At 30.4% G+C, this 27,525-nt stretch overlaps 2 protein-coding genes across 2 annotated transcripts in view; one reads left to right on the top strand and one right to left on the bottom strand.

Moving 5' to 3' along the window:
- The window catches only part of LOC123267014 (laminin subunit alpha-1), an 86,139-nt gene that overhangs the window by 1,341 nt on the left and 57,273 nt on the right, over positions 1 to 27,525 (top strand). Inside the window, exon 2 of the mRNA XM_044731488.1 lies at positions 15,061 to 15,365. Coding sequence (XP_044587423.1) covers positions 15,061 to 15,365 — 305 coding nt within the window. The remainder of the gene's footprint in view (positions 1 to 15,060; positions 15,366 to 27,525) is intronic.
- LOC123267019 lies at positions 19,626 to 22,072 on the bottom strand. Its single transcript, XM_044731501.1, has 3 exons — positions 21,947 to 22,072; positions 21,152 to 21,653; positions 19,626 to 20,956 (listed from the first exon to the last, which is right to left on the bottom strand). Exons 1-3 carry the CDS (start codon positions 22,064 to 22,066, stop codon positions 19,635 to 19,637), a joined length of 1,944 nt encoding a protein of 647 aa, XP_044587436.1. The 5' UTR covers positions 22,067 to 22,072; the 3' UTR covers positions 19,626 to 19,634.

Here is a 27,525-nt window from a genome sequence, read left to right as displayed (position 1 = left end):
CTGCAACAGATCGCGAGTAGGGGCCAAGTACGTGCCTTGAGTACAAATTCACAAGGGTCCCATAGGTATATATGCAGAGGGAGAGGGATACCCAGCTAAATCGAACTTAACAACTTACACATATACACACATACAAATATAAGTATGTAATGCATACACGTAAGAAAAACGAGCTCCCATTTCTCTATAGAAATAAAATGATGCAGAATTTAACCATGACCACAATTGATCTCCTTGAAAACGCCCTCGTAATAATAACCTTCAAGTACGATATATTATTTTTGACCTTTTTAAATCATTGAAAGCATAATAAATTTTTTTACAATTAAAATAAATTAGTAATGGTTAAAGCTTAACAATTAACCCATAAAATTCGGTCTGGGATAAAATAACAACAAATATGTAAATTAAATAAATTTAATAAAAATAAAAAAGAAATTTAATTCACACCGAAATTCAGAATAAAACAAGGAATGCAAAAGTTTTTTTAGTGGCGCCCGAATAATGAAAAAATAAAAATAAAATGAATTCTAAAGACTAAGAGGCTATTCATCTTGACCCTCGTTTCAAAAAGCCTTTTCAAATAAATGTGTAAACATTCACGTCTAAATTTACATTGAAATCTCGGTAATGCATAAATAAATAAATAATTAATTAACAAATATTTTCATTCAAATAAATGAAATACGCGCTATTACTTCTAACACTGAAGATAATATACAAGCCAGGCGTAAAATTAAAGAATATATTTATTATTTGGTAATAAACAATTTCTTGTAATTACGAAAGCTGCGTACAATAATGACGTACTTAAATAATTTTTAATCAGTCGACGGCACGCGCAATTTCATTTTGACTGACAGCTTGCACTTTTTCGGCTTAAGCTTACATGTAATGTTCTTGCAGTGAAAAGAATGAGAAACTGATCGGGTCTTTTGCTTTCTTCCTCTCCCTCATTTTTTTGTGTTAAAATTTTTTTACTTTTTACTCAACTTGCCCATTTTTATTTTATTTTTGTTATTATTTTTTATTGTATGCGAGTCTGGAGATAATAAAGCGGCAATAAAGCAACATTGCCGTAGGGTTTTAAAATCATGGTTAAATTTCTCTCTTACTCGTCTCCCTTGACGTTGTGGCCCGTGTTTCACCCCGGGCATCTCCATAAAAATAATATCCTATGTTACATTTTAACGCCAAATTCACACAACAGGTTAAATAAACGCCATTATTTTATCGCTCATCAAAAAACTCTCAACATTCTCAACTTCTTTTTAGTTTATTAAATTTATGTAAAATACTGATTTAATCCTAAATACAGCTAATATGATAAAAAAAAAATAAATAAAAATTTTTTTTCAACATCTTTGATATTTCCAATGAGAGCTATTTCTGTAAATTTATTTATCTGCATTATATTAACTGGGTAAAAATATCTCTACATACTCAGATTTTTATTCATGGAATATAATAAAGAGGGCTGGTGAATCTTTGAATAACAATGTCACGTATTGAAACGTGACTTAGAGACTCGAATAAATACATTTATTGGCAATAGACACGATTTGATGCTTCTATGCAGGCTTCCTAGTCATTTATTTAATGCAATAAAGGTAATAAGGAATCAAAGAATGATTTTATTGTCTTTATTTATGGTGACTTTAACGCCAAACTGTTATGAGTCAAATTTATGTATTTAGCATGAACGTTTAAATTTACTATCATAATAATAAACTGATTTTAAATTACTGAAATTAATCACTTATTTATTGTTGATCTGATCAATATATTTTTATATCATAGTGAAAAAAAATGATACTAAATAATAATAAGAATATTCTTAATACAAGATTTTTTTTCAGTCTACATTAATAAAAAAAAAAAAAAAAAAAAAAAATTTATAATTATAATTAATTTATCAATAACAGGTAAATGAAATTGAATCTTAATAATCACGTTTATTATATTCTTTAAATAAATTAAATATAACTTACAAAAAATGAATGTTAAATAAAAAATGAAATACGAGTGTAATAAAAGTGTTAAGTGTTTTGTGAGTATGAATATTATACATTCGGTGAGAATAAAAATGATACTATACGATGTAATACTTGTAAGTATATAAGTCTTGAAGCTAGAGTGTAGAGAGACTTCTGATTACAAGTACAGTCGATCATTAGAACTCGATATCTTGAGTTAATTGCAGCGTGTAGTTGAGCATTCTCGCCACGCCTCGATGGTACTTATCAAAGTTTTGTAGGCGCCACTGACTTCCGGCTCGGTTGCTATTTTTTAACGTGCACTTAAATGTTGTTTTTTCCCCAGAGTTCCAACATAAACAGACTCTTTGAGATAAATATTTATAATACTAAATATCAATTATAAGTAACACATTCTAGCTTGAGTTGTAATGAAATGTAGAGTACAAGGGTGCTTATTATCGGGCAGAGAGTCACGAGTAAGGCTCCTCAGCTCGTTAAACACACAAGAAGTGGTAGCAATAACCACTTGTTGTGAGTAACGGAATGCTGAAAGATGATAGGTGTTTTCACAGAAAATTGCACGGAGCAAATAAATGAGGACAGATATATCGATATGTTCTCTAATGATGCGGGTAAAGAATCTGATGGTATCCCAATTTTTATTCTTAAAAATATACTAATGTGATAAATGGAACGTAATAATACTAATAAATAATAAATAATGTAATTGTAATTAATATTATTTGACATGAATTTTAAAGTATGAAAGGATAAAAATCCTTATAGAAAATTTGAAAAATGTCAGACGACTCAGAGGACAATAGCGATCGCGCGAGATCGTTAGTGCTCCATCTGCTGTGTTTCCTGTCGCGTTACCTCGCGCCATTATTTATACGCACGTCCTACGTCCCATTTAATGGACGCGTTATTTTATTCTTTTCAAACTTTTTCATTATTATAATACAAATATATGTTGGTGATTATGATTGTTATTATTATTATTACTATATTATAAATTTTTTATAAATCGTAACCTTCGACTTCCGGCAGTCGAATATAATAAGCTTCACTCCACCCAACTCTACCGCGCTCTCAACTCGCTAGCATCGGGATTGAGACGTCAAACCATCATGACCCCTCTTTACTTTCTTTCTGACGTCTCTCATTCTTTCTTGCACGCTCTTCAGCTCACTCGGAAATCCGTGTTTAGTAACGCTGCACGATTACATTATATATTATTCATAAATTTATAACAACCGTACTGTTATTAATGCCACTAATGAATGCATCATCAGTGTATTCGACCCAAGTTATCGAGCTCAACAAAGTTCAATGAATCTTTATCGGTTATTTACTTCATTTCATAATTATAATTTCAATTAGTTGTTTATTTATTTAATATTCGCATAATTATTCACGCAGTTGATCAGTTTATCTATTTGTACTCAAAATATATTAAATATTTTCGATCCGAAAATTACACAGACCATTCACAATGTGTGGGGCAGAATTCTCGATCGATCGATAATTCGGGATATAAAATTTAAAAAGCTAATTCAAGTAGTTCAGTGAATTATAAATATTTTGACCCTAGAAAAATGTCACGGTTATTTTTGAACGATTTCTAGTTACTCCATGTGTTATATATTAAATGATAAATTTTAAGCCTAATATATTCGTCAATTTTCGATGAACTAATATTCACTCAAAACAAAAATTCCGTTGTAGTAACAAATGAATCATCATATTATTTGATAAATAATGATGCAAGCTGTTAAGCAATATTTAACTCACTTGATATAACTTAGAATAATCTTAGAAAAATATTTGACCTGTCCAACGGGAATTTGAACTCGCGCTCGGCTGTCTTTCGGTGACATCGCCTGAATCATAAATAAAAACAATATTTCTATGATAACTTTTAAACTATGGAAATAATCTGGAGATTAATGTTTATTCATAAAAAAATAAGTCTTTAAATCACTCTTAATTACAGGGTAGTTTTCAATGAAAAATTCTCTTAGTAATTACTGAAAAATGTAATGAATAATTTGAATAAAATTAAAAAAATAAGTTACTATATTTGTAGGATATAATAACTGACCTAGTGGCAATAAGTTGCAGAACTTGACGACTGATATGTTATATGTTTACTCAACTTAGTTCTCAGCAACTTACACATTAGCGTGCTAAGAAGCATTACATGCGCAATAGGCGATTAATGTAAATTTATTATTATTCTTTTATTACCATGATTATACTTATATTTTATTTCATGAGAAAGCTTACGAGTACTCACGATTTCATTATAATTACATATATCTCTTACAAGGTAATTAGGAAAATTATACCGAGACACTTAGACTTATCCAATCGTTTACGCATGCATAAAATATATATTTTTAAAACATTAGTTATTTACGAATAGTTAGAATTAAAACAATCAATTAATCATTTATTCAATAAAAAATTAGCGCAATACATAAATTAGGATAAATATTAATTTCGCGGGGATGATTGATATTCTGCATGTAGAAGCTAGAATTAAAATAGTTTTAGCATGAATTTATACACTAGGTATAAATATAAATATGTATATAATATTATATATTTAAGGCGAATATCATACATGATATAATCTTAATCTATATTCCGAGCATCTTACGATCGCTGAAAGATAAAAAATAAGAGTAAGGCTTTAACACGGGCTTCTGGATAACGATCTCCCGGCACCTCTCGTCCTTAGGTTGGTCATTTAGCGCCTCGGATTAATTTTATACTGAATCGATCAGTCGATCTTTCGCTTCGACGCCTTGCGGTTTTTTATTTTTATTATTTTTTCCGCATACCTTCGATCAGTTTTTTTATCATACCTCGTTTTCGTCCATGTCCAGACAACATCGCCATTTTAATTTACAAAACACTACACTTATACTTTTATATGTACATACTTGTACTTATTTTTTTTTATGTATAATATATAAACATATTACATGTTATATAGGGCATCACACACTGAAGCAGATCAGATATCATTTTGAAATTGTTATTGTTAAAAATATACTGAAAAAAAAAATTAACTTAATTCAAGATAAAAATTCGTGAACAATAAAAAATAATTTTAAAGAGTTTCATCCTTCTGATTTAAGTAAAAAAATTGTTGAACTGAAAAATTTTACTTGACTGAAGAATTTTTCTTTTCAATTCATGAAAATAAATTTCTTTAAAATGATTTTTTTTTTTCAATAATTTTTCTTTTAAATTAAGTAAATTTTTTTTTCAGTATTTGACCAATCGAATTTTCAAGTAGACAATTTTTTTTCTATCAAAAAAATTCCGAATTGAAAACAACTGTTACACCCATAATGCGCTATAATCTGTTGAATATCGCGAAAGGTTTAATACCGAGCGGGCAAGTTCGGTCTGTAATCGAACTGCCCGCTGTAATTATGGCTCGAGCTGGTCTGATATGCAGCGCATAAAAATTTCATATATAATAATGCAATGTAATACATCGTATTATGTGAAAAAAATACCGATTCACGATTTATCTCTTTAATGTGCATTTAAACCCTTCTCAATTTAATAAATACCTCTCTTTAAATTTAATTACCTTCATTTAAAAATCTTAATAAGCTGGCAATTAATTCTTATCTCGTATAATTAGCTTTACTCTTCGTCGGTAAATTAATCAAATCATTTCTGATGTTTATTGATAAAGATAATTATGAACAATCAATTACATACTAAGAATTTCCCAATAAATTATACCTGTACTTCTTCTATTTCCTATTTAATAGTTTCTATTTTATATCCGCGACTTTTATTGTTTAGAAATTATAAAGTGATTTAACGACTAAGTACTTTCGGTAAATATTGTGTAGTAAGAATGAACACTGGACTGAACGAGTTTAAAGTTAAATCTGTCAATTTGCAAGCTATTCTGTACTCTAGTGACTGGTAGACGTTTATACCCGAGATCGCCGGGTCTGTAAGCGGTTTGTGGCTGAGAGTCTTAACGACTAACTTCTTGACGTCTCAAAGGATGTAACAGTCAAGCTCACTGTATCCTATTTTATCAGTCAACCAACGGCGAATCCAGATTATTTTTTTCAAATAAAAAATAATTATAATTAAATATCGCAAAACTTTTTTTTTTTTGAGAACTGAAAGCTTGCTGATATTTTGACCGTTAATTAGAAGAAATGTAGATGACTAATAGACTTAAATTATTATTTTTTAACTGGAAACATGTGTTTGATAATTTTTTACATATAAGTGACAAAAAATTTAGATCAATTTTTACGAAAGAATTTTAATGGATAATTTTTTTCATGTTAGAGATAAATTTTTGTTTCTAACTAGAATAAATAGTAGTGGATTATATAGGATTAAAATTTTTTTAAGTAAAAATGGTGACTAGTGAGAATAAATCAGTGTTAATGATAGTGTATCTGGTGTCTGTCGGTAGCCTTTAATATATAACGCTGACTTGTTCCATTTAGCCCGAGAGAAGATATCTGAGAGCTTTATCGTTTTCCCGTAACTCGTCGCCGTGGCCGGGAAAACTAACGACACTTCGAGGCTTAGCTTATCAGCATGAGAACTACTTGTCATGATCCGAGTCGACCTGAGCGAATAGAGCTAAGAAATATGCATAAGTGTATAAGGGTATATGTATCGTATGTTGTATATAAACTAGTGGATATATTGGTATGGACAGCCATTGGTTATCTAAAAAGTAACATTACACATGTTACCTCCATGGTGTTGGAAGATAATATACTACACAGATTTAACACCGTCCATATTATGTACATATATGTACATACAGAATGTGTAACGCCACTTAGTTCTTAGGCTATCTCAAGAATGCAATTATCCAGTTTTTCTTTTTGCATTTACATTATCCAGCAGAAAATCACAACCTGGTCTATTAGCTATCATTTTTCATTGTAGTTAATAAATTATGATGCGAATCTTAATGCCTTTCAAAGTAGATACATTTTTCAATGTACAATAATTTCCAAATTTTATTTATTGATAGTTTTGATTAGAAAATATTTTTATTGTCGTAAATTTTTTAATAAAAATTTTTTTAGATACTCAATTTCTTATTTTAATAAATTATGAATATTGTTGTCCCAAAAAAGGATAAATTAAATTATTTATATCTTGTGAAGTAAAAGTTAATTATTACTTTTTTCAAGTATTATTATTATTTTGAGTTTTACTTGTATACCGTTACTGGTTTTTACAAGGCAGATGTCCCCACTTATCTCCACTCTATATCTCCCTTTTTATTGCGGCTGTGGACCGACTTGTGCCTTCTGTACCGCATTTGCCCTGATCCTCACCACTCGGCTATTGGAACAGTAACATGGGAAAACCACAGAGAAAACCCATGTTAGTACAGTCAGAGCTGGGCTAAGTCTACAGTGATTGATAAGAAACTCTTATTTATCGACCACTGGAGCATTAGGCCCCTCTCCTAGTGTGCAGAGATCCCTCGCGCTAGCCAACGCCGACTAGAGTGGTCACCCATTCAAGTTGTTACTTAAATGTGTGATCGCCCAAGTCAGACGTGTGCCGCCCGGCTATCTCTGCCACTTCCAGAGGCTGGCAACGTAACGTAACGCACATATTTTTAATTATAATCACTGAAAATCACTGAAAAATATTGGTGTGTGCTGGGATCGAACCCGGGTTCCACTCTTTCGAAAAGCGAGCACCGAGCCGACCAAGCTATTGCCAGCCTTACTTTTTTCAAGTAATATAATTTGAAAATTTTGTTTTAATTTTTAGAATTAAAAAGATTTTTTTTTATATATATATTTACGATATTTGATCAACCATACGATAATAAAAGTACGGAATAAGAATAAAATGTAAAATATTTATAAAACATATCTTGAAAATATCTTTGGGACAATCGAGGGAATCGAAATGGGCATTAAATACAATCCAACATAGCCGTAACATTGTTGAGTTAGTTTACGACGTCTAATAGTCGGTACCACACACGCATTTACAAACATGCATTTACACGTATAAATTCAAACTAACATATACACATAATATAACAACAAAACACTAAATATACTAAATGTACGCAGTCTCAACTCAACAATTAAATTCTCCATAACTTGAAAATATTATGTACGTCTATAAGTGTTAATACTATTGAAGCCTACCCGTAGTACCCACACACGGAAATTATTGTTCTAGTACCGGGTAATTTTCCTAGTACGTGGGACTTAAAGTACTCGTATAATGCTTAAGTACCAGTTAAGTATTAGCAGGTATCAGGTATATAGCATATCTTCAGAGAAAAAAGGACTACAAATCCCTGCGAGCGGTTATTCGCGCGGCGGCTTCACAGGGAAGTGAATAACTCCCTGCGTCGTGGGTTAACTCAACTGCGTTTGAAATGGTGATATGGTGTGATGCTGAACTCGCATCGGCATAAATAATTTTTACTAATATGAAGAAATTGTGCAAAGTTTTGTAAAAATGATTTTTGAAAATTTTTAGAGAAAGACTTTTAATATTATTAATTAATGATTGGAGATACGGTGAAATTGATAAGGACCTTTTTTTATAGAAAATTTAATTTTCTACACTAAAAGTTTCTTACTATTTTTTCGTTTCAATATTTCACCCAGAGTTTTGATTTTGAACTCTAAAAGTAATTTTTATAAGTAGCATTAAATTTTTTTATTAAGAATTTATAAAATTAATCATCGACATCAGAATAAGTTGTAAATCATCGGTACTTAAAATTTTCACACCATGCTGGGGAGAAATTTTATTTGACAGTTTAGAGATTAAAGAAAATAAAAGAGTAAGCGGTTACAGGATTTTATCAGCAGGTCTATCAAAGGTGTGGTCTGTCACTCAATTTTCCTATCTTGTCTTCCAAGGAAACGCCGACTCGGTGAGAATCTTGGATGCATTTGGTGACTACATACTTTTTATGGATGTACCGATACCTTTATTGTTATTTTTATCTAGTATCTAGTATTTTATCTCTGGTCTAAATTAATGGTTTTTAAAAATATATTCCAAGGAGGAATTCAAAGTTTGTTAATTCGGGTTCCAAGAACCCTTGATATTAAAATAGAATAGAAAATAAAAAATGAGAAGGCCTGAAACAATTACTAGAGAGGAAGTTTAAGCGCAACCTTTGAATTAGTCGTGGTCGTAAATAGTGAAAGGAACGGAGGACAGTAGAATCGTAAGGTTCCAGATATATTCATGTAAAAACTTTTTGAGTAGTGGACGTTAGTGTAGTTGTAAATAAAGTCCCGGCAGTATTAAGACTTTTCACAGCTGAACTGAACCTGAAACCGGAGGAGAATAAAAGGCTCTACTCGGGTCGGCAAGCGCTTAATTTTATTTTTAAGAATTTTTGTAATGCCTATACACTTTACTATACTATACACTGCACGGAAATTGAGCGGCTAATTCGGTTTTAGCAGAATTCAACGAGCCTTAGATTTTTTACTTAGAAGTGCCGAAAATTTTTCCATTCGTCACGGTAACGCCTGGGATTTTTCACGCTTAGACTCGTGGCTATTGCGTCTTTTTTCTCTGAAGATGCGATCCTACAGATTTGTATCTGATATGATACCCTAAGATAGTCAGTGATCGTTTTTTTAGTGGATTTCTCCAATAATGCATGAGAGAAAATTATTTATTTTTTTTTATATCTGTCAAAAGTTGAAATTGAGAAATATAAAACAATATTATCTGGATCAATAATGAATAAGAACTTCAATAAATTTATTAATGATAAATTAACGTATTGCCTATTAATAGTTTTTGAAAATTAGTTTTTGCAACAAGAGCTTGAAACAATAATTTTTCCTTCTAATTAGTAACATTCTCTTGTTTCTAACCCAAAGATTGTTTATTTAAAACTGAAATAAAAATAATCTAAAATATCGCTTATTTAATTCAATTAAATAAATTAGAATTTTTAATTTATAGAAAGCTAATTAAGTACTTTAAGTATTTTTTCAATCTCGAAAAATTATTTTCTCCCCTCCGGGCGGAAAGCGTCAATTTTCCGCCCGCTGCGCTAAATGAAAATGCCGCTTTCCGCCTCCGTCGAGGAGAAAAATAGTATTCTCACTACGGGCAGGAAATAAGAAAGCCTCAGATCACATTACTTGTAATCTGAGACATTTTATATTTTCCTACCCTAGGTAAGAAAAATACTATTTAATTTCAAATAATTACTTTTGTGTTTTAAAACAAATTAATTGATGCTTGGTATTTATTTATATATGTCTGTTAGAATTTTATATTTATATTATTAATTATTTATTATTTATTATGAATGTTAAAAATAAATGGGTAGTTATTCAGTGTCGAAGGATTTAACAGCATAAATAAATGTCAATTGAGACGTACGGAAAAGTTTTAATCGATTAAAATGTCTAGTGGGCTGTGAATCGGTGAAAATTTGCATGGGCATCATGATCTTACACCGGTCATTGGTCTGTTGCATACAAGTTATATATTATGATAAATAATAAGTTATACCGCTTACTCATAAGCGCGGATATTTATATTTATGTATATATTTCGCATATTAGTGCTTATGTATGTGGTTTATATACCTGCAATATTATGAAGGCGTTTGTGTAGGCTATTCAACAAGATAATATATATGTGTGTGTATATAATATAGTACAGTGTGCTATGCGCGTGCCGGTGGCCCATTGATGACTTTCATTCACACTCGGCGCCAGCACACGCGTGGGTGCTCTCCCCGCGATTATTTAAAAGTAACTGGCCTCCAGACACTCGAGGGCATATTTCACTACACAAAGAAATAATTATTTTTATGGATTTTCAATCACAATTATATGCTGCAATTACTTCGGCTTTATTCGCAATAATTAAAGAAATTTTTTTTTTTGATAATATATTGCGTTATATATTAAGTTTTGTTGGGAATGTTATGAAATAAATTTATATTACTTGAAGACTTATTAACAATTAAACGAAAATTTTTTTTTTCTATCAATGAAAATTCATTGTAAAAAAAATAAATTAATTTCAGACAAAAAAATTGCCAGTAATAATAATTGTAATTTTAATTTTGAAAGAGAAAAAAATTCTTGAACAAATTTTTTTTGAATTAAATAAATTTTACATGATTCAAAATTTTTATCTTAAGGTAGTTCTTTCCCAACCTATAGTTTATGCTACTGCTGTCTGTCACTCCCTAGTGTCGCTTCTCTTACGGGCTATTGCTCACTTACTTCCACGCATGACTTTATTTGTTTACTTTACTAGTTTATCAATGATTTCTCAAAAACTATGTGGTAGGGAATTCCAGAATTTTGTAGGGTAATTATACATGTATTAATCTAAGTAATATTATTTTTTCGTGAAATTCTTAAAATTTCTTCAATACAAAAATAATAAAACTTCGCGGTTTTCTCTCTCTTCTCCCATACCACCTGTGTAAAAATGTCATTTTCAATTGCAATTATCTTCGGTTAGACGTGGTAAATCGTCTCTAAATTTTAACAGCGTGTGTATTATGTATTTAAATACTTCTATACGGAGTTTGGGAGATTTCTTGAATTTTTGCTTTTTGGGCCTAACTACCTTAAGGGTTTTTTTCCTTGCATAAAGTTTATTTTATTTTATTTTATTTTATTTTTTTTTTTTTTTTATGTAATTGCACACTTTTATTAAAAATGAAAATGATATAAATACAAATATATGTAAATATATTCAGCAGAATGAAAAATACCATCAGTCATCAGTCACATGTCCAGTAGGACCACCAAGTGCGTTGTGTGATATGAGAAGTTCGGGCGGAGATTGGACATGCCATGAGAGAATCCAACAAAACACAACAGGAAGTTTTGTAAAGGCTACTAAGCGTATAGACCATAGACCATTAAGGACTCGTAAGTGGCCAATGGGTCGTGAGAAGTGATTTAGAATGTAATGGGAGAGTTACTTTTTAGCTGAGAATCAAGAGCCAGACTAGACATAACGAGAACACTTTGCCGGGAAGGGGAAGGGAAGAACACTGATTCTCGAAATTAATTCTATTCTGGACTTGCTAGGAGAAAAACAAAAACTAGATGAGGAAAAAAAAGTCACAGTTAAATAAAAATAAAAGGCGCATTAAAGATGGAAAAAATATATTTAGTGTTTACATCGGAATTTAAAAGGCGTTCCGTAATAGCCTTCGCGATCATGTGAACGATATGGCCACAGCCGTTTTACACGGGGAATACCAGCGTCGAGGGTAGGCGGTTGTGTGTGTATGTATACGTCTATATGTGTCAGTATCTGCACTCGTGCAGTGCAGACTCGGTGCCTTATAAGGCTGAGGGCTTCGAGGCGGATCCTCACGTCGTGTGAGGCCCTACACACGCTTTTATGCTACTTACATTAGACTATCGGTTCGTTACTGCCATTTATTGTCACTATTTCAACTCGATTTTTGAAGAATTAAAGCACTTCTACCATCGACTTAACTCAGTGTTCATTGAAGAATTAAATTTACGATAAAACTCTTAATATAAGTAATTAATATAACTTTATTATGTCCAGAATGTTTCCAGCTGACTATTTTTTTAAGTATATAAGAAAAAAATTAATATTAAAATGATGATAAAGGAAAAAAATTATTTACCATTTGGAAGTAAAATTCTGAACAAGAAACGAAAGTTAATCATCATATTCAAACTCAATAAAAACGCAGCGATTCAATAGTCGAATTTAATTCTCTAAACATCCGCCAGGTGGCTTTTGTTTGGCACTTTCTCGCACGTGATGTCTACGGGCGGGCTTAATACTGCGAAACATCACAGTAGTTCAATTCCGAGAACCCCTAGGGCTCTTTGTTGGGATTTTTATTACAGTAGCGATAGACAAACATTTATGTTTAATTTCTGGGTAATGTTTACTTGATTTTCAGCCTAGTGAAGCTTAGTTTTACTTATAACTCATAATAATAATTATTATTATATATTTGGGAGTTAATTAATTCTTTGTACGAGGAATAATTCAGCATGACGCACGCACGTGCACATAAAACTACGATGTCTCATCCACTATACGTCGTCTTGTTGGTTTCCTACTCGAGTAGAGTACTCTCTAAGTAAAACGACGGCTGGGTTATTTCTGTCGTCATCAGTCACTGGTAGCGACACATGAGTACACTACCTTATATTCGTTTTAACTCAGCTACAGCTACAGCCTCTCCTGTAGTATCATACCACTACACAGTGGTTCTTAGGTTTTAATTTTCTAGACAACATTTTTTTATTTTCCTCATTTTTTTTTTTCGTTTCCTTTATTTATTCCATCAGACATATTTTTCAACATTGCTTGTGTTTACTTACATATACATGTGTGTGGACAAAAAAAAAAATTAACTTGATTCAAGAGAAAAATTCTTGAACCAAGAGAATTATTTTTAAGAGTTTCATTGTCTTGAATCAAGTACAATTTATTTAAATAAAAAAAAGTTTTTACTTAATTTAAAACGATGAAGCTGTTTGAAATAATTTTCTATAATTCGAGAATTTTTCTTTTGAATCAAGTTTATTTTTTTTCAGTGTGTACTTAACAAATATAATGAAAATAAAGAATGTGAGAATAAAGGCATCGGAAAATTTGGCGAGTACCGGCAACCAGATGGTTGATCTTGAAATAGGAAGACATGCGACCGAGACCGATCTTCATCAGTAGATCAAGGGAACGAAACAAATATCTCATTAGCGTACAGTAATGTCTTTGGAATTTATCATGCTTTTATGCAGTTGTCTTTCTTGCTTTTAAGATAAGACACATATATCACAACGTTAGCTTAATAAAAACTATAAATTTGTTTTAATTTTGACTACAAATGGCATTAAAAAATCGTAAATGTTAGAAATCTTTTATGCTTCATATCGCGAGCTTATTTACGACAGCCATCAATTTGTTAAACTTTTGACTATGTAGTAAAACACGCCTTATTTATTTGTTTATTTAATGTAATATCATAATAATCGATAATGTGGTGAGGTACTTATGTAATAAATAACAGATAAGTTACGGCGGAAGAAGACACTACCGCTTAGTCTTAGCCGCCCGATAAAAATTAACTTTCGTTTAGTTGACGTGAAGAAATTTTCCAAGCAGAGACAGAACTAGAAATCCAAGAAGTGATTAACCTCATATCGTGTGGAAGTAGAGCCGCGATCGCGAGTAACACGTGTGTTAAAGCAGGTGGCGTACCAACGAGTTCTAAAATTAATTTTCTCTAGGTCTTAAGCGACATTAACTTTTAAACGTGTAATATATATATCGACGATGACTTGACGACAAGGAATCCAGACGCCGATATTTATATAAATTATAGAAAATTGTCGGATAAATTACCGCAAAAAATATTTTCCGCAAGCAAGAATTAATGGCTCTGGTTAAATAAAGATAAATAAATCATTTCTTCTTGGGATTAAGGCTAATTGAGAAATTATTGATTGAGTTATTTATTATTTTTCATTTATATTTGATGGTATAAAAATGACAATAATTTGAAAAATTTTTTTGTAAAAATGAAGAAAATTTATTTAATAATCGATAAATGATCGCTTTAAATTCATATTTTATTTTAAACTAAAGAGAGACAAACAAAGTAATAAAAAATATTCATAGTTAACAATAAATTACAAAAAAATAAAACAAAATATTTTTTGTATAATATTTTTTTCAGCTGCTTTCACTATAAAATCTTTCATGGACTACTTAATGAAGATAGCACAAGAAACCCCGGTGTGCTTGATTTATTTCTTTGAATATAATTTGGGTTTTATTTCATCAAAACATCGGTACTAATCTACTATAAATTAAGCGATTAGATTGAATTATTTTATTTGATAGAAAATAAATAAACCAGACGGATGGAATTGATTGTTGATTTAAGGATTAGCTCTGGGAAAAAACTATAAATAAAAATAAACTGGGTTTTTATTGAGTATAAATGTATTGTGCTATTTTTCAATATATTTGAAAGCTATTATAATAAATTTATTATTATTATTTTTTATTAAAGGATACGCTGAATTTGGAGTTAGTAGAAATCTAAAGAGCGGAGGTCTCTTTCCATCGACTTTCAACGTTGCGACAAAAGCCGAAATTTACGCTAATGCTACTTGCGGAGAAGATGGCCCCGAGACCTTTTGCAAGCCATCAGATTCTTCTAGGTGCGCTGTTTGTGACTCGAGGAGTCCTGATTTGTATAAACGGCATAATATCACAAATGTCCTGAATCCTGATCCGACCAAATGGTGGCAAAGCCCAACGCTGGCTCGAGATAGCCGATACGAATTTGTCACTATTATTTTGGACTTGAAACAGGTAAGATAAGATAAAGATAATATGAAAAATTATAATAATTATTTCGCTAATTACCAGAGATTTGAATAAACTGTTGGCACGTAGAGCTAACTTCGGCGGTATTTGTTGAAAAAAGTATTTGAATAAACAGTTAAATTGATGGCGAAACTTGTTTAGTCTGAGCGGCACTTGTAACCAATTTATGTCCCTGGTTTGTTCGATTCAGAGTCGTTATATGGTTACACGCAAAAGAGAAAAGACGAAAGGGGATAACTGAGCAGGGGAGTTGAGAGATCGGTTAGAGAAACTAAATGTCAGTAAATGGGAAACGTGAATAGAGGAGATTGAGAGAAAGCGAAGATTTTATTTAATAAAATAAAGAATGAAGAAATTTTTAAGGGAGGAGGTGACATGGTGGTTGTTCAAAAAATAAATAAACGAGTTAATGTGAATAAGAAAGACTAAGAGGAATCTTTTGATCCTTTCTGGGAATTTAACGTTGTGTTTATGTATACATTGTATGTGTGTGTGTATGCTTACTACAGCTACTCAGCAAATTGCTGCAGTGGCATAACATTTTTAACGAGCAACTTCGTCAGACTATTATACCAAATTCCCTTCTGCATTTTGCATTTGCTTCTTTTAAATGCAAGGGCCTAGGTTTAGCAGTACGATGATATAACCAAGTTAATATACGAGTCTTTGCATAACTTGCTTTTTGGTAAAGCAAAAATAAATTCAAGGGATGCATGCGTGGAGGATTTTTAAAAAATTTACTCGTTCCTGTCTTATGGGTAAAAAATTATATAGCTTACAGAAACAAAATATTTGGACACAGGTGAAATTTATAGTATTCGAATCAATTTATTTTTAAAATTAATTTGAATATTTATTAGAATTTTAATAGTCATTAATTATTTTTTTTGTGTCCTGGATAATTTTGGCCGTAACTTGAAAAAATTGACTGACAAAAATTTATTTAATTACTTTATTCAATGGATGATTAAATTTTTTACTCGATAATTTTGTATATATTCATAATATTTATAAAAGAGATAAAATATTTTTATTGGATTAATTATTTTATTGCAGTTCTCATATTTTATCCATTTATTAAATATATTAATCATTAACCTCTCTCAGGAATAGTTGTCAGCTGACAGTTAGTTTAAATATGAGTATAAAAGTAAATTAATTATATAAATAATATGCATGAATTTAATCATGTTATTAATTTAATATATATTAAATTCTTATAAAAGTGAAGTTTCGTCGGATTTAAAAAACTAAAAAATATAAAATAAATACTTTGCATATTCAATAGGCAGGTAATTTATTACAGCTGGTTACCTTGAAACGAGATAATTTTTTTTAATTACTCGAGAAAGTGTGTAACTAATTATTTATTTATATGTCGTTAATCATGATGAAATGATATTTTAATAATTTGATTTTTAATTGACAGCTACTGAATTCTTTAAATAATTATTATTTTTTATGACTACTTGCCAGTCATTTTTTTTAAGGAATCATAAAACAGGCAAAGATAACCGTGAGAAAATAATCACAAGTTGGTGAAAACTGAATTAATATTATAAATTATTATTTTATATCAAGACTATAAGAGTGCTAATTTAATCATTAGCGGACGTGGGGGATTAATTTGGCTGGTGGATGGTGACGTGCCTGAGAGTATGAGTGATGTGACAGATGAGGATACAGGGAATGGATAATTTTCAATGAGCCTGCAATCGTAGCTGTCACTCTGCATTATTTGATGCTCTTTACCGTGAACGCGTCGCGACAACCACTCGAGGACGCACTTGGAAACTTGACTTGCTCAAAACCAAACACGTAAATTTTTTTACATTAAATAACACTGGCTATAAATTTAATTAAAAAATAAAAAAAATTGTCATTTTTAAACCAGAAATCTAATTAAACTCTTTTATTTTTGTTTTACATTAATTATTAACTCTTATGATGTCAAACAATGTCTAATTTATTTTAAAAAATTCAGAATAAATATCTCTAAAAATTTCAAAGTCATTGCGCACAATTTTACAAAATTCAAAGCGACACAAAATGTTAAAATAATACTTACCGTTGTAAGCATGAAAAGAAAAAATAATATTGAATGCGAACAAATAAACGGCAAGTACAGTACTGATGCATTAAATATGTATTGTCATTCAAGAGTGAGCTTAGCTGTCAGAGCGTCGAGCACGAGCGTTGATGACATCAGTCTGTTTAACAACGAAATGAGTGGGTGCAGATTAAAAGCGAGTAGAGCTTATGACCCTGAAATCCTGTGGCGTGAAAGGATCCCGAGCTATTCACAGTACTCTGTACATAGAATACTTGACAGCGCAATGTATTTTAATATATTGCTCAGAACATTCGCTGGTTATCGTCATTGTCCGCGGATTACAGTCAACGATTTGATGCCACGGGATTTTTAGTCTCGCATATCCGAGTGTTAGGGCAAGTGTGTAAGCATGTATGTAAATAGTCCAGCGAATGGTGACTGTTGGGTTGCGAGTCTTCAAAAAAAAGCTTCAAAGATGTTTGCTTATTTTTTTTTTTTTTTTTTTTTTTTTTATTTTAAAAAGTTCAATCTTAATCTGGACTTCTGCTGGATTATTGAACAGTGAGTCATCTGGTGGCAAGGAAAGTCTTATATTTTATTAAGTCTCATACTTACTACGTACTCAGCTCTGTATACAGATATAATATAATGTAATATTAGTGAGAAGCTTCTATAAAGGTTGGTTGAAATGATCAGATCGGCGATGGTGTATTGAAGCCACAAAAAAATAAATACAGACAATTTCACATTTTATTTCGTCTCGACATAAACAGCGCGTACCTTATTTAGAAGTGTGCAGTTTTTGCGATTATTATTCTTATTTTATAAATTTTCTTGTGTCGTAAAACGCGAATCGGAGAAGAGAGACGCGACGGAAAAATAATATATTTTGCAACAGGAGACAGAACTACTGTTTTTGAAAAGAGTTTTCAACAAAACAAGGAAGGCGATGTCCGATGCAGATAGTCGATGACACGATGAGTGGAAGATGGAATCCCGGAGTAGAGAAACGATTTCGTTCTCGATATCTTTCCATCACCTTTCTTTGACTGGGCGAAGCTCCTTTTTGGTCGATTGCATGTGTGTAGATGGTTCACTTCTTTCAAACGGTAATTACTGAGTGCTCACTGCGATTCCAGAGAATCCGAGGCATCTGACTGCTCACTAATTGACCAGCTGACCACATTGATCCCAAGAATTCTGGAGAACTGTATATACTCTACTTTTATACCGAGTCATTTATGCTTTTTAGTTTTTATTTCATTTGGAGTTTTTATTTTTTTAATTCACAGGTATTGTGTACATTTATAAAATTATTACAATCAACAATCGGTGATACAAAAGTTTAATATAGCATTAACTGTTAGAAGATATTATTAGTTTCAATTTAATTAAATTATCACTCAGTACACATTTTTTTAAAACATTCAAAACTGGGGGGAATTTAATTTCTCTAAAGGGATATATTTCTTATAATTTTTTTGTATCTTTTGTACTTAACGTAAAAATTAAATTTTATATTTTGAAAATAATTTTTTCATTCTATTGACTTGAATTAAAATTTTGTCAACGAAACCAATGATCTGAAGGAAAAAATTGATAAGGATTGTACATGAAATTTAATTTTCTATAAAAAAATTGGATATTTTTTTTTTGTATCTTCAATACTATAAATTCAAAAACATGAGTCAAAATCTTCACAATCAATTTTAGTCGCAAAACAATTTTTTAATTTATTTTTTTTCTCATGATTTTCACGTCATATATATGCTGCAGTAATATTGAAAAAAGTAATTCATTTCAACACACTGCGTAGTTGTCACGATAATCTGCCTACCGATATCGTGGGTAAATACATGGTTTTTATTGACTTTTTACTGCTTCCTAGGAGAGCTTTGTAAAGGTAACACATCACACATTATGTTAAAAAGCATTATTAAAAAAATGATATTTTTTTCTTATTATTATTAGAATTTCATAATTATTTGACTTTGATAATTTGTGAAAAAAAGGTAAATAGTAGTATATTTTTTAATTCGTGAATTAATTAGATAGATAAATTTTAAATTGAATAACTTTTAATTAATGAAAATAAAGACCATCTCTTTCTGTAAATTTAAAAACTTCTACTTCTTTAAATTTCTGAAACAAATATTTAAACAAAAATGAACAATTTTGAATTGAACCTTGGTTATTTTTGATCATGGTTCTCTGATGTATTTATTAAGAATCACTATACGTTTATTGATAATCACAATTTTTTGTTTGAGGAATAATTTTTTTTTCCGGGGTTGTGAAAAGCTAATTCCTCCTCTTCGACATATTTCAATGAAAAATACTAGAATGGAAAGGATAGTCATCATAGCCATAAAGATATTAACGAAAGATAAATTATCAAAATCAATTTGAAAGAGTTCCGAAGACTCTTCAATCTTTTTCAAAGCTTTTATTTTTTCCATGGGATATTTGTGTTCTCTTCTATTCCAATACTCTATTATTCCGAATTCAGTAAGCCTCGATGTTATTTGATTAACTCGTTTTTTCAATGCCCAATTACGCCGGGTCCAATAAGAAGAGTATGTCTTAAAAATTTGCGATCCCGATGTATATATTTCATTCTTGTACTTAATTGCAGCCGGTAGTAACGTAATACTTGAAGAAATGCACGCAGCATTGGAGTCATTTAAAATTCGATGGTAACAATTGAAATCCGATGAGGTATTTATATAGTGCAAATATTTTTGTTCCGAACCTAGCCATAATTTTTCGTCTTCAATTAAGTGTTTGAAGACAGTATGAGTATAGATATTGTACTTCAAAGTGTGTAAGTCATGAAGGTTCTCCACGTGATATCGCTCTGGGCCCGACATTAAAGCCGATAAAGTTTGTTCTAATCCAGGTCTTACAATGAAAATGACTACTGTCGCAATTACGAAAACAAAACGCATAGATAATGGTTCCAATGTCGTCATAATATTCCTACCTAATAATATTTGCAAAATATCTATAACGGTATCGCTGAATCTTTTACTGTAAATGAGTATTGCAGTGAATGTAATCAGCAAAGTAAATACCGATAGTGTAACAATATCGATTGTATAATAATTATTAATATTTTCTGCATGAATCTCAATTTTTCTTTTTTGTATCACTATTAACAATCCGTTTTCATTGTATAATTGAACTGTATCAATAAGCTTATTAGAAACCGCGGAAATTTGTCGCGTGTCCATACCAATATCATGGGTCCCATTAACTAGTGATTTTAAATACCCATAAACTTTTCCATTTACATAATATCCGTCATTGTCGAAATAAATGATTGGTGTTACATTCATAAGCGAAAACAATGTCGAAAAATACCTACGTTTAAAATTTAATGGGTTAATTTTTAAGATTTCTTTACCATACGCTTCACCTTGAGTCCAGTTCAATTTGAATTTTGGTGTTTCGACAGCTTTCACTGGGTAGCCTTCTAAGACTTTTGTCTTATCGAAAGTAAGGTTTTGACAAATGATGTCATCTAAAAAAAATTGATTCGTTTAAAAATTTATTGTAATTCCGAATTTAACTAATAATGAAGTTCTAATCAACAAATTGTCTCAATTAATTTCATTCAGATCATTGCTATCTAAAAATGTCAAAAATCCATCTCCTAAAAAACGTGGGGTTAGACAATTTGTTGATTAGAATGTCGATGTGAAAGTTTGAATCTTACCATTTAGATAAGCTTGATAAAAGAGAGTTGATCGATTTATAAGTTGGTCATTTGTTTCCATTTTTACCCAAGGTTGAGGGGCATGGGGCCCATAAGGATTTAATGTAAATATCAGAATTGTATCACTCAGAGGTTCGCTGCATACATAAAACGACAAAAGTAACTCCTTATCCCACAAAGTCTGTAGCACTCGTGCAGCATTCTTGCAGTATTTACCATTAGTGAGATCAACAACGAAGAAAATTGATTCAATGCTCCATGTTGACATCGATTTAAATTCTTCGAGGATGCTGTTAAGTTTTTTATCTGAATCGGTAGACAAAAAATATGTTGGTCTTGCCGGGTTGAAAATTTGAATATCTTTAGCTTTAAATTCGTTATCTATAATACTGATCGACGATTGCATTGACTCTCGTGATTGTTGGTCTATTATATCGATCAAGTTTTCAGTGAGCACCAAGGGGTTCATGCGGTTTGAGAAACACATTTTAATCAATTGTCCCTGTTAATTATTATTTGTTAATAATATAATTAATAAATAGTCAGAAAAAAGTGAATTAAACGAGAAATCAATTATGAAAAATTTATATACTACAAAATTAATGGAATATCATCAGAATTAAATAAAACAAGCTCGAAATTTATACGAAATAAATTTTTTTTGAATGAAAAAAAAAATTGATAAAATAAAATTAATCGTACAAAACTCATATGAAAAAAGAGTAATGAGAGTTACAATTAAAACTAGAAAAATTAAATACTCAAAAAAAAACTTAACAAAAAAAGCATAGTTACCAATTGTTGATGTTTGTCAAAATTTACAGAATTTCTTGAATTCAATAACGGAAGAAACCCTCCAATTTCATTGAACGTATGTACTAGTAACAGCCACCAAATAATTTTTTTATTCCACATAACTATTTTTTTTTTTATTAAAACTAATTATAAAGGAACCTCTTAAATATAATTGAGCTGATTTTTTGTTAAATAAACTATAAAAAAAATAAAGTTTAAAAAAAATTTACACAATTTCTAGAAAATGCACGTTAGTTCGCTATATATTTTACGTTATTGTCTTTTCCATGTCCTGAAGAGGACTAATACTTTATTTTGTTGCTAGCGTCGGCCTTAAAATTTATTTTATTGATTCATCCCCTCAACTGGATGAGTGCCTAGTTTAGCTACGTGTCGATTGTTTATTTGTTTGCAATTATGTACTGCATGTGAAGAGCACGGTGTTGTTTTTAATTTCAGAAATGGTATTACTATCTCACTTGTCTGTAATATCTATAATTTGCATAGCAACCTGAAAAACCAACAAAAATACATGAACATGAATAACTGTATATATTTTTGCAACATTTTTTTTTGTAATTAGAAAATGTTTAATTTAATAATCGTTTTAAAAAATAATGACAGTATGGATTTATACAAAAAATTAGTAAAAAAAGAGCCATACTATTTATCTATATCAAAACTTTTAGTTACGAAACTAATTAAAATATTTCAATTTTCCTAAAAAATTAATGATAATGATTTTAACCATTGAAAAATATTTTTCATGAATTCAATAGTTTATTCACATCTAAAAGTTTTTCTTCTCCGATTTTTATCGATTAATATTTTTCACAGTTGCATCAAAACAAAAAAATCTGATAAAAAAAAATGAAAACGACTTAAAATTCAATTTAGATGACGTGTGTGTTTCACACACGGAATGTAATTCACTTTTAAGCAATCTCGGAGATTTAAATTAGAGGGTTGTACGCACGACATTGGGACAGGGAATATAATGCTTCGACATCCAGCATAAAGGCGTAGAGCACGTGTGAGTATAAAAGGGAAGAAAGATCGCGGCGAAAACGGTACGTGTCTGACTAACTTGTGTGCTGCTTCCTTTTCAAACAGGTTAAAGAAGCCACTTTTATTTTTATTCCTCTCTGCTTCTCTTTCTACACTCCTTATTTTGACTCCTCCTTTTTTATTATCTTTATTTATTTATATTTATTTTTATTACTGATTTTTTGTTCCTCTTTTAAGAGACGTAAAGAGTACGATAAATAAAACTCGTCATTCAATTCCCACGGTCACCGGGCAATAATTACAGACTAGTGTGTGGCTCTTGCTCTTCCAGGACATCTCAGACAGTCTTTTTGTCCATACCCAGGCAATGCCGACTCATCAGGAGGAGCCATATCAGCTCCACTTAGTACCGCACGAGAAAACTTTAAGACACTTGTCTTGGATTCTCTTTATCTCTGCATAACATTTTACACTCTGTATACCTACTCCTATTCCTTATTTCATTACAACCACGGCTACTGCTACAACTATCATCATTATCATTATTATTACATGTCATTTTTATTTTTCTCAACACATCTTTAATCTTTTATTCTTGAGTAATCGCTTGCGATGTTGCGATGTAGGTGCTAAGTATTTTATTCTTGATGGGAAAACTCTACTCTGAATAAAAATGCGTGAGCACGTGAGATGATCACGTATGCGGAACTTACTACTCTTCAGAATTTATTTATTTATTTATTTTCTACACAACTCATGTAGAGATTTTTTTTATTAGTGATATAGAAAATAAATTTAGTTTTTTCTTTTGAGTTAATTACAAAACTATTTACTTTTATGCATCTTGTTATCACAAAATCAATAATTGAAGATTTAATTGATTGCATCATATCTCCAAAAATCAAGACACAACAATTTTTCTCGAAATCTGTTCACGATTACTTTATAAAATTTTTATCTCAAAAGAATAAAAAGAATATATTATTTTCTAATTTAATTAAATTTAGTAGTGTAAAAAAATATAAAACTATAATTAAAAGTGATGTATTCGTAAGATCGTTATGTCTTATTATGGAAAGATTATGGAGGTTTCTCTTTGATAGAGCTCCGCTGCGTTGGCAGACAATCCGCCACGCGTGCTCGTAAATTTTCATTTTTATTGTGAACCCTAAGCTAAAGCTGGCAATCAGCGTGCAAAAGTGATAGTGTTGAAGTTTTGCAGTTTAAGTTTGTCGCTATTAAAAAAAGTAATAAATTTCTTTACTCAAAAGTAAATATACTCTCATAAAATTGACGAAGGACCACATCGGCTCATTTTAATTATATTTATGCTTATTAAATAATATTTATTATAAATAAAAATAAAATAAACTCGTTAAATTAGCAGTCGTAATACGGAATCTTCAATTAAAATTTATCGACAGCGAATATGAGAAAATGAATAACTGTAAGACATACCCGGTAATAAATAATAAATAAATAATCAATGACATGATAGGCACAATGATGAGATTGAGGAGTTGGTAATACAGAAATTCAAACAAACGATAAATCTTTTATTCACCGGGCGAGTAGTCCACGCGATTATAAATCTCTCGTGTAAGGTTGATGTTTGATTTGAATAGACCCACTGGCTCCTGCTCTCATGTCTCGCTCTCTATCTTGTTCCTTCACAAGTTTCAGTCTAGTCCGTGGATCTTGCACTACTATTACTGTACATATAATACCGAACGCCGTGAATGCTCGACAGCAATCTCTTGGCAGGACTCCAGCTCAGTCTCTGTGTAAAGTATATATATGTACATATTATATATACTCAGCCATTACATGCTCAAGAGAATATTTTTCAGTTCTCTTTTAGTATCTCAAGATCCACAGCTACAACTCTTCCATTCCATTCCATTTCATTCTATTCCTCTTCTCCTCTCTTGACGACCGGTCCTTGTACTAGTGCTAGTGTCGCTACTCGTGTTTCTTCCACTATTGCACACATGTAGTGTTTTAGTTTTTATTCATTTCTTTTTCCTATATATTTTATCTTTATATTAAGTCTTTACAAGAAAATATCTTTATTATAATTACTAGCGGTGTTTCTACCTTCATCATTCGGTGTCTAATTAAGAAGCTGAAATTCAGGATGCTTTTCCAGTTTTCGTTTTTTCCGATAAAATAAAATAATCACTTGAATTATAATACTATTTTTTTTTTTTTATAAAATTAAATGGATAATACTGTTACATTTTAGTTAAAATTGAAAACTTTAATTATAATCATTAGGTGCTACAAATTACAATTAGTATAAAATTCAATATGTAGATTATTTATGAAACAATTTTATTATTCATCAAACGATAAATCGAACACTAATATATTTTTTCTAATTACTGCACAGAAAAAAAAATTTACTTAAATCAATAAATCATTTTTAAGACCATTTTCTTCATTTAAGTAGAAAAATTCTTAAACCAAGAAATTTTTCTTGGTTTAAATAAATTTTACTTGATTTAAGTTAACTTTTTTTTTTAGTGTATAAGAAATGTAATGATTCAAATTGAAAGTCAATCATTATACTTTTTTTGTAATTTTTTTGACTGTTCTAATTTTTCGAACTTAAAAAAGTTTGGATTGCTATAATTAAGTACGTCATTACAGCTGCAACAAACTGTAAACAAATGCATTATCGTTAATAATTATGACTTGTGTAATATTTGAATTTTAAACTCACATCTGTGATAAAATAAGAACCAAGATCAAATAATCCACACGGTGAGAACTTTAAAGAGTTTTTTTGTGTTTGGCTCGAGAAGTTGCGGATTTCCTCCTGAAGCTTAAGATCTTTGGATTCAAGCTCAAATCTTGCAAGTATTTCTTTAGTTTGTTTCCACTGGAACGAAAAATAAATTTATTTGTTATTGTTTTAACGACAAATGATGAATACATTAATAATACTTCTTCAATAGTCTGTTCGCAAACGTAATTAATAGAGATAAATGTGAAGGCTGACGGCAAAAACCAAGTTAAGAATATAATCGTATAGGGTATTTTGGTATGGTCAATTATAGATCGATTTCCTAAAGTTGCAACTTCTTGGAACATGAAACCAGTAATCAGAATAAATTTTCCAATCATTGTTAAAACAATTGAAGTTCCATATACTTTTGTTATTTCAAAACACAGTTCTTCTAATTCGATATGTACACATCTATAATAAGAATAAAAACATGTTTGTTTAACTAATTAAATAATAATTGATGAAGACTATCATAAAAATTTACCTGATTTTATGAATAAGTTCAGTTGGGTCTAACTCACGATCGATTTGAATAAGGATAGCCCACCTATCACTCTTTTTTGCTAATTTTAAATTTTTAGTATTTGATTCAAGTTTTTCTTTGAGTGCTTTGTTAATGTTTTTGAACCGCAACCACATGTGTCTTACCATCAGAAAAAATCTAAGGTCAATTAATAAATTCACAAAATATGCATGTGACACTATAAATACACGTAGTATTATATAAAACTGATTAAATTCCATTATTATTAGTAGATCGATTAAAACAATAACCAATGTCCAAAAAACTGCTATTATTATAGCAAAACGAAATTCACGTTTAACCTTGATTGAAATTCCAAAACTATTGAGAGTGTCGTCGACTTTTAAAATATTTTCAGTAAGCCTTACAGCTTTCTAAAATAAACATTTTAATTACTCATAAGCATAAAATACAGCGAATTATTTTATATTATAAATTTATCTGTACTTACATTTTTAAAAATCCAACCGATGACAATATTGATAAACATTACCGTCAAATTTGTTATGCTTACAATAAAAATCATAGTGCTACTTCGAATAGCCATTGCTTCATTGGCGAATATCGAGTAAAATAGGAAAAAATTGTATAAAATTACTGTAATAATTGAATATATAAAAGAACATAAATTTGTAATTTTTAATTTTTCATAATGGATCACTCCAAAACAAAATATCCAGTCTAAAACGAAAATCGGCAGCAAAGCCTCCATTGAATTTGTTGGCGTGCACATCTCTAACTTACCTAACATTAACTAATATTTTTTCTACGTACAATGCAGTGTATAATATATATTCCATTATATCTACAATAATTATCTTCACTGGTAATATCGCCAACTGTGTAATGGATATCGACCAAATACAAAAAAAAAAAAATTATTATGATTATCATCACGCCACATTTTTATAAAAATTATTACACACGTAATCATTACTAAAAATCCATATTGCTAGTAAAAGTGCATTTTTTTTGCATAATAATTAATTTTATGAATAATTACTCCCAGCAACTTTATTATCAAGCCCGACAAACTGTTTTGAGTATTCCAATTATCCTTTATACCCAACGCGGCATCATTTAATATCCAGAAGTATCATATTCTTTTTTTTTTTTTATTTTATTGCATCCTCAACTCTTGATATAAATTTTTAAACCTCCTTAGTTTCCGTCTCCGTTTTATTCTTGTTGTTCAGCATCTTACTCCTTTTTCTCTCACATTTATACTTTTATCTCAATCCCCATGCGGTTATTCTG

This window comes from Cotesia glomerata, linkage group LG1 (assembly GCF_020080835.1).
Source record: "Cotesia glomerata isolate CgM1 linkage group LG1, MPM_Cglom_v2.3, whole genome shotgun sequence".
Taxonomy (NCBI): Eukaryota; Metazoa; Arthropoda; class Insecta; order Hymenoptera; family Braconidae; genus Cotesia; species Cotesia glomerata.
The sequence above is the reverse complement of the archived record's forward strand: the minus strand, read 5'-3'. Positions and strand labels throughout refer to the sequence as shown.